Source organism: Podarcis filfolensis (genome assembly GCF_964270895.1).
Source record: "Podarcis filfolensis genome assembly, chromosome: 12".
NCBI classification, from domain to species: Eukaryota; Metazoa; Chordata; class Lepidosauria; order Squamata; family Lacertidae; genus Podarcis; species Podarcis filfolensis.
The window spans coordinates 52,543,346-52,551,778 of record NC_139614.1 but is presented as its reverse complement, the minus strand read 5'-3'; the positions used below and the strand labels follow the sequence as shown (position 1 = coordinate 52,551,778).

General features: G+C 43.4%; 1 protein-coding gene across 1 annotated transcript; it reads left to right on the top strand.

The window, feature by feature from the left end:
• Positions 1-414: 414 nt before the first annotated feature.
• Positions 415-7,719, top strand: IBA57 (iron-sulfur cluster assembly factor IBA57). Its single transcript, XM_083580118.1, has 3 exons — positions 415-871; positions 2,639-2,985; positions 4,890-7,719. Exons 1-3 carry the CDS (start codon positions 567-569, stop codon positions 5,282-5,284), a joined length of 1,047 nt encoding a protein of 348 aa, XP_083436244.1. The 5' UTR covers positions 415-566; the 3' UTR covers positions 5,285-7,719.
• The last annotated feature ends 714 nt before the right edge of the window (positions 7,720-8,433 follow it).

Here is an 8,433-nt window from a genome sequence, read left to right as displayed (position 1 = left end):
GACCTTAGGACAGGGGTCAGCAAACTTTTTCAGTCCACTGTCCCTCAGACCTTGTGGGGGGCTGGAATATATTTTGGGGGAAAATATGAACAAATTCCTATGCCCCACAAATAACCCAGAGATGCATTTTAAATAAAAACACACATTCTACTCATGTAAAAACACCAGGCAGGCCCCACAAATAACCCAGAGATGCATTTTAAATAAAAGGGCACATTCCACTCATATAAAAACACGCTGATTCCCGCACCGTCCACGGGCCGGATAGAGAAGGATCTGGCCCCCGGGCTCTAGTTTGCCTACAAATGGAGCACGTGCAGCACAATGTAGCAGCAGCGCCTGGGCCAATGGGAGGCGGGGTTTGAAGCGACAGCCCCGCCCCCTCTCGGTGCTACACTCCACGCTGCAGTAACAAGGAACGGCCAGGAGGGTGCGCCCAAGGCAGCAAAGGAGCCCTGTGCGCCTGCGCACTCGGCCTCGCTTCCCGCCCTCAAACTCTCCGCCACACACAATATGGCGGTAGGGAGGCCGGCGCCTCTACCCTCGGCACTTTTCCTCAGGCCGCCATGCTGGTGAGGGCGAGCGCAGCGCTGCGGAGGGGCCTCCCTCGCAGGCTGCGCTTCGGCAGCGAAGGAAGGAGGCTGAGCTGCGGACGAGGCGAGGAAGCGACCGCCGGCTGCTTTCCGCTGAGCCGCGCCCTGCTCCGTTTCCAAGGCCCGGAGGCGGTGACCTTCCTCCAGGGCTTGCTGACCAATGACGTGACGCGTTTGGCGGCGGCGGCGGAGGGCGGGGCTGCGGACGCGCCTCGCGCCATCTACGCGCATGCCCTCAACGTCCAGGGGAGGTGCCTCTATGACGTCATTCTGTACAGGTCAGTTGACGCATTCCTCGCTTTGCAGCTGCCTGGGTACATTAGTGAATGCAAAGTAGGGGACGCAATTTTCTAGTCCCTCAGAGGCATAATAATTGCTGCTGTATATTTTTATTTTAATTATTATAAAAATTAGTGTTGTTGTTTTAAATTTTTATTTTTTTATTATAATAGTTATAAATTTATATATGGCCCTTAATCCGAAAATCACAGGTTCGGTTTACAGTATACATAAAAAAGATGCATAAAATAGCAACAACAGTATAGTATTATTTTATGCAGGATGAAAAAATGCCTTCAGCAGTGCAGATATTTGTCATTTTTTAGTCAGGAACAGTTATTGCAAAGGCTGATGAATGCTTCTTCTTTGGCGATCACTCGTGGAAGATTAAGATTGTCTTCCAAAAACACAGTTTTAACAATGAGTCCGTAAGTGACTGTGGAGGCCAATTCTGGACCCACACATCCTTCCACAGTGGGGACATTGGTTTCCGAGTTGATCACGGTGTGGATTTGCCAAGCGTGCCTTCCTCTTAGCATGTTTCTCCCTTGCGTCCTGAGTTCGAGTGTCTTCAAAGCCCATGACACCTTTGGTAAAGGCGGTTCTCCAACTGGAGCGCTCGCAGGCCAGTGTTTCCCAGTTGTCAGTGTTTATACTACATTTTTTTTAGATTTGAGTTGAGAATGACCTAAGAAGTCCTCAAGGGCAGAACAGGCAGATGATAACAAGTGGTATGTTGCAACTGCTGTGAAGGCGGATGAAGGCTGCAGCAGATAGGATCTACTGGTTCGTCGTGACTACTCATGATGAATGCAGTACATGAAGTAACAATAGAACAAATAACTATTTGAGTATAGGGTTATTGCAACATATACGCAAGGTGGCCAAAAGCAAAGGAAGGCACTTTTAACAAACACTGTCTACATACGCTTTCTTGGAAGTTCTGCTGAATGCTCTGGGTCTTGCTCCAAAGTGTGCATGCATGACATTGTGGCTGGAGGCTGCAGTCCTGTGCCAGTTTTCTTAAAGGCAGAGCTGGCTCCAGGATTTGGGGACCCCCTCAGGCATCGTATACTCAGTCATACGCACCTCCTCCAAGTAGAATGGTGCAAAATAAGGGACTGCAAAACAAAAAAGAAATCTCTACATGGGTACCAGGGTTTTGCCTGTTGTGACCAGCCTGTGTAGAACATGAATTTTGGCAGAGACCTCTCAAGAACCAAAGAGACTCATGGCTAGTAGCCATTAAGAGCTCTCTCCTCCATGAGTTTGTCTAATCTTTTAAAACCATCCAAGTTGGTGAATTCCACCCAAATATACTCAGAGGTACTTAGTAAGCATCTACAGTGGTACCTCAGGTTAAGTACTTAATTCGTTCCGGAGGTCCGTACTTAACCTGAAACTGTTCTTAACCTGAAGCACCACTTTAGCTAATGGGGCCTCCCGCTGCTGCCGCACCGCCGGAGCACAATTTCTGTTCTCATCCTGAAGCAAAGTTCTTAACCTGAAGCAATATTTCTGGGTTAGCGGAGTCTGTAACCTGAAGCGTATGTAACCTGAAGCGTATGTAACCTGAGGTACCACTGTATAGGGTGCAGCCTTAATTTGCTTTGTTTTCTGCCACTGGAAACAATCCGGCACAATATAAGGAAGAGGAGCTTTAAAAAGTTTGAGGTTCTTTGCAGACAGAAAGGAAAGGGACAGAAATGGGATCAAGGCTGCCTATTAACGACTCTTATTTTCTCCTGATCTTGGATCTTTTTCAGAATTCACGAAAGCCAGCAAGAAGAGCCCCACATCCTGTTGGAGTGTGATGCCGGGGTCTTGGAGTCCCTTCAAAAGCATTTGAAACTGTATAAAATCCGGAGGAAAGTAAACATCACCCCCTGCCTTGACCTCTCCTTGTGGGCCGTCATTCCAAAGGAACTGTCTCAGGAGGGGGACTGTAAACTCCAACAGTGTGCCGGCAAAGCAGTGGTTGCAACGCCTGACCCCAGAGTCAGTGTTATGGGTTGGAGGCTGATAACCAGCAAAGGCACAGAACCACTGGAAGTTGTTCCTGGATGCCAGATTGGGAATGTTAAGGATTATCATAGGCACAGGTATAGACAAGGTAAAACTGCCCCCATCTTTGAACAGCTGTTCTGGAAGCAGAAGTTTTGCTTTATGTAGGCATTGCACAATGATAACTAAACACATGAACGTTTGCGGAATTAACACTTAGCGCATCAATTGAATGATTATTGCATTTATTATTGATTCATTAAGTTTATATCTTGCCCCTTCTCCCGAAGGAGTCCAGGGCAGCAAGCATATAATAAAGCAATAATAACACCTTCAAAACATCAGTTTGGATACTGATGCCATTTCTCATTCAAGTGAGTGTCAAAGCGAATTACAAACAATAAGTTACATGATGGGAGCTGCAGTCGAAAACATTAGGAGGGCACCATGTTGGGGAAGGCTGATATATATTATGAAAGGCTTTCCCCACATTGGCAAACCTGTAATGTGCATAGAGAGAACCACACCAGACCTGATTTTAAGTTTTGTTTTATAAATTACAACATAATACGACCACCGGGCTGTGGTTTTTTTCCACTAAGTTGTAAAAATAGTTTGTTAGTGGAAATGGCAACATGCCTATAGGATGAAACAAAACCTAAAGACTCAGCTTTCCTGAACATTATTTAAAGTGACATTCATCAGCTATCCACTTTGTGAATGGAATGTTTGTAAACGATTAAGCTGACATTGAGACTGACGCTTGAGTGTGGGGTAGTGGTGACAGCTTGCTAAATTTGGATCTGATTTGTTCTTACCCTGGCCCATATAGAATTTAATGTAAATTGTGTGAACCTCCTTGGTGGTGATCTGCTGGTATTTGTGCACAATTTCCATAATCGCCAGTTCTCCAAAACATAATTTTAAAAAAGAATTGTGAGTCTCTGGATTCAAAGGAAACACAGCTTCATTCATGACAGCAGGTACTTTCCAAATAAACACATTATTTTGGAAATAATCACTATCACGGCATAAATGTGAACAGAAGACAATTTAGCTATTTCTTCAGCTGTTATTCTGGAGGGCGTGGTGTCCCTCAGTACTGGTTCACACAGAACAGAAGTATCTTCGCCATGAAGGAGGATCACGTTCAGTGAAGCCATGGGTGCTTAAGCTGAGATTCCTGCATTGCAGGGAGTTGAACTAGAGCAGGCACCCCCAAACAGCCTTCCAGATGTTTTCGGACTACAATTCCCATCATCCCTGACCACTGGTCCTGTTAGCTAGGGATGATGGGAGTTGTAGTCCCAAAACATCTGGAGGGCCAAGTTTGGGGATGCCTGGACTAGAGGACCCTTTGAGTCCCTTCCAGCTCTACGATTCTATGTCCCAGAAAAGATCTGCCTTTCTGGCAAACAGAGAAATTGTTGGAAAGGCCTGAAGGGAGTTCGGTAACATTCTCATGAACAAGCAGTTCTGAAGTTGGGAAGGTATATGTTCTTCTTTTAATAAAAACCTGTATTCGTTTTCTCTCACTATTGTGTAGTTCATTCTAATTTCCTGTCCCAGTCTTCCCTAAGTTGCTGATCTTCTACTTTACAAGCTTCCAATAAACATTCCACATTTGGGAAGGCTGAAGCACTCAAAGCAGATGGGCCATCAAGAGACAACAACAGGTTGTAATTGAAAATAGTGCCGTTCAGTACTCACTGGTAAATAGTATCCAGCCTACAATATGTTCATACCTACAGTGGCTGGCAGAGGAAGTGATAGTAACCTAAGGACAAGCATTGTTAGAAATCTGTTGTGTATAGAACCAGTTGAGAATCTGTGCAGGTGCCAGAACAAAGGTGCTGTTCCCACTGACTTACCATCTTTAGGAATTGGATCATAATGTTTTATCCCATAAGCCACTTAGCTAACCACCAGTAGCAGCACCAAGTGCCAGTCAAACTCCTGCTCAAGGTATGAGTGTTGTTCAACACTTACCTCTTTATTTTCTCCCTTTTCCAGGTGTGCCAGAAGGAATTAAAGACCTCCCTTCTGGAATAGCCCTCCCTTTGGAATCCAACTTGACTTACATGAATGGCATCAGTTTTACCAAAGGCTGTTACATCGGCCAGGAGTTAACAGCTAGGACCCATCATATGGGTGTCATCCGTAAACGCCTCTTGCCCATACAGCTTTCAACTCCCATGTCTTCCGAGAGCATCCCTGAGGGAGCTGAAATTGTATTGGAATCAGGAAAGCCGGCTGGAAAGTACCGTGCCGGAGTAGATGAACTTGGAATGGCATTACTGCGGTTGGCTAACATAAACGAACCACTGCATCTAAAAATATCAGGAGATTCACTTGTGAGAGTCACTGCCTCCATCCCAAAATGGTGGCCCAAGCCTGCCAATAAGTAGAGGAGCTTTGCGCTGAGGATCCTCTGCTTTGTGTCTTGAAGATGCCCAAAGAGCTTACATACAGTTCATCCAGAATTACAGTGTTTCCTTTTCACGATGGATCAATTCATCTTACACAACATAATTCATTTCAGTGTGGCTTGTCAAGGAGGAGTTCTTGGCTAGTTATATTCATTTTTTACATTGGTCAGCAGGGAAGACTAAAGTATGTTTGCATTGGCTCTATTAGGTTTCCTCTTAGGACTATATATTTTTTTCTAAATTAGCCAAACAACCTTCACTTTTATCCATGCCTTCGTTCCAGAAAGGTTCAGTACAGCAGGTGAAAGTGGAACTGAGTTCTCAAAACCCCAGGCCACTTTTACCAAAAAGAAAAAAGTTTCTATTAAAGTTTTTCATGTTACAAAGCAAATGGATAAACAGGGACGTTGCTAAAACCTTGATTCACATGTTAGCCTCCTAAAGTAGTACCACATTTATGGAAGCATCTGTACAGCCAGCGTACAGATTTGCACGTGGAGAGTGTATTTCAAAGCCGTGCCTTGCTCCAGCTCCAAGCAAGCTGAGAATTCCTGCCCTTGGTGGTGATTCACCCTCGGAACAGTCACAACTTCTTAGTCAAAAGAAAAAGAAATGATTGAACAGCTCTTTGGGTTTCTCTCTCTTGCAGCAGCTGCTCTTGTTGCAGTTGGAAGAGGTCTGAGATGGGGAAGTTGCTGATGGAGGAAAAATGTGTGCAGTATGATTAATAGTGATTTATTATTTAATTAGAGTGATGAGAAGTGTGCTGTAGCTACGGAGAGATTTCAGAATGGTGCCATTACAACTTTGGGCAACCCTGGATTGTTTCCAATCATCAAACTTGGAGTAGACCTATTGAAGTGAATGGACATGATTCACTTGGGTCCATTAATCTCAGTGGGTCTGCTATAAGCATAACTAATGTTGGACACAACCCAGTCTTTCTACAGAACTGCACAGCAGCTTTTGGGGTGTGATAAAAGTATTTATTATAATTTATCAATATAAAAAATGTAACAATCTGTGACATAAGGAATTATATTAATCTATGACATACGGAATAACATTAAAGAGAATAACTGTTGCCACCGTGAAAATCCCAACAGTGAAGCGCTGTGTAATTTTCTTCTACAAACATGTTTCTGTTTATCACTAGGGTTGCAAATACTTTTAAATTAGAATTTATTGACTGCTGGTTTATTCTCCGCAGCCCGTTGCTGCTGTTAATCAGAGGAAACAAAGGTTGCTTGAGGTTTAAATTTCCAGAACTCTAGTTGCTGCTCATAAAACCCTACCAAAATTGTGGATTTGCTTTTCAGAATAAGAAGTTCAAACATGTTGGATCAGAGTCCTATTGCATAATTTGCCTTTGTGATTAGTTAGGAGGGGGAAAGGATTTAAACCACTTTAGAAAAAAAATCAATTTAAGATATAAAATCGCATAGAAACACTTCCACAACTTTTTATGCTAGTGCAATACCCTTCGTGCACAAGTTAGGTGGTGGTGTGTTGTTCCATAGAGGTGCATGCAACCATGGAAACTTCTGGGGCGGTGGGAAAGAGTGTGTTCACCAGTTGTCACAGGAGCCAATGAATGTGTTGTCAAGTGCCAAGAAGCCTCCAGGTGACTGTAGCAGCTAGCATTTGACAGTTGCTGAAGTTACCTAAAAACCCTTGCCCTCACCCACACTTATCTGGTAGCTTTTGGCTCCTGCTTGAAACAAGCATGATGGTATGTGAGTAGATGGGTTCAATATGGCATAAATATCCAAATACCTAGATTCTAATTTTAAGCCTCAGGAATCTATTCATAATTCTCATTCAATAGATGGTTCTTGTTCTGCAATAGATAGGACTTGCCTGCCAAGCCCCTGCCTTGGTCTCTGTCAATGAACCTTTCTTAGCTACATCCATGACTATTTAGCCATCCTATCTCCTTTCAGTATGGCATCTTAACAATGGTCATTGCATGTTCAATCCACGTGATGTTATCATATTTGTTAACCTGAGAAAATAATGGCAGCTTGAATTGGAGCATTGCTGGCATAGAATTTCCCCTTCGCCACAAGCTGATCAGAGCATGGGAACTGGGTTACACTGTTCAAGGAGAGTGCATCTGAGCCAGCACTTTTGGAAATACGACTCGGGGTTTTAAGCAGAATTATTCAATGTATGTCTGTAGGAATAAAGTTGCTCTTTAAAGGGGCCCAGTCTTAACAAATTGACAGGAACATCTGTGCAGAAAGCACTTTCATTCTGCTGTGAACTATTGCTATAAAATGTAATTGGCAGTGAAAATAGTTGAGTCATATACTTGACTGTCAAGAGTCCCAAAATTCCTGTAGTAGGGGGTCAGACTAGATATTATTTCCAACTTTACAATTATTTGATTAAATGCTCTACATGTCAATTAATGCTGTCTGGTCTTTTGTAATTCAGCTTTTATGTTTAGCCTGCACTTCAGCTATGTAGACCGGTGGCTTTCAATCACTACACTGCCAGCTTTGTGTTTATTTACTGTATCTCTGCCAACCTACTCAGAGCAGCTAAAATAACAGCACTCGATCCATATTGTACTTGAAACAGCTTCATCAAATAGTAGGTGTAGAAGCGGCAGTTTACTTCTCTTCCAACAGTCCCAGAAGTCAGAAAATCTGCCCTCTCAGGAAAACTATAAGGGCAGCTCATATGGTGTAGCAAAAAAATCTTCTTGCACCTTTAAGAAACATGTTTATTGTGGTATGAGCTTTTTGTGAGCAAGAGGCCATGAAAGTTTGTGCCACTGTTGTAAGCCAAAAATGACTTATCTCCTGAGTTTATGCCAACCCAGAAGCTTGAGGAGTTGAGTCTAACGTTTATTGCAAAGCAATAGGTTACAGTTGAATCATTCCGCAGAACTGCAACCACGCCCAATGGTTCAGGCAATGGTTTTTATGAAGTTTCAAACAAAGGATTCCAATTTTCACCAGTCATGTACATCATGACTTCATTTTATGTTTAATACACATGTGCAATAACCACTGGCAATTTTGCTGATTCGGTGTGGTTTCTCACAGTGATCTGTTACATTGTGTTAGTATGCATGTTGGGAACCTGTGTTAGTGTAGCCACTTGCACCATGTAGCAAT

What these genes read in the sequence shown, in the direction of transcription:
- IBA57 (XM_083580118.1), top strand. Translation starts at nt 567, where the DNA reads ATGCTGGTGAGGGCGAGCGCAGCGCTGCGGAGGGGCCTCCCTCGCAGG. An exon ending in TATGACGTCATTCTGTACAG is followed by an intron (nt 872 to 2,638) that starts GTCAGTTGACGC and finishes GATCTTTTTCAG; the next exon opens with AATTCACGAAAGCCAGCAAG. An exon ending in TAGGCACAGGTATAGACAAG is followed by an intron (nt 2,986 to 4,889) that starts GTAAAACTGCCC and finishes TCCCTTTTCCAG; the next exon opens with GTGTGCCAGAAGGAATTAAA.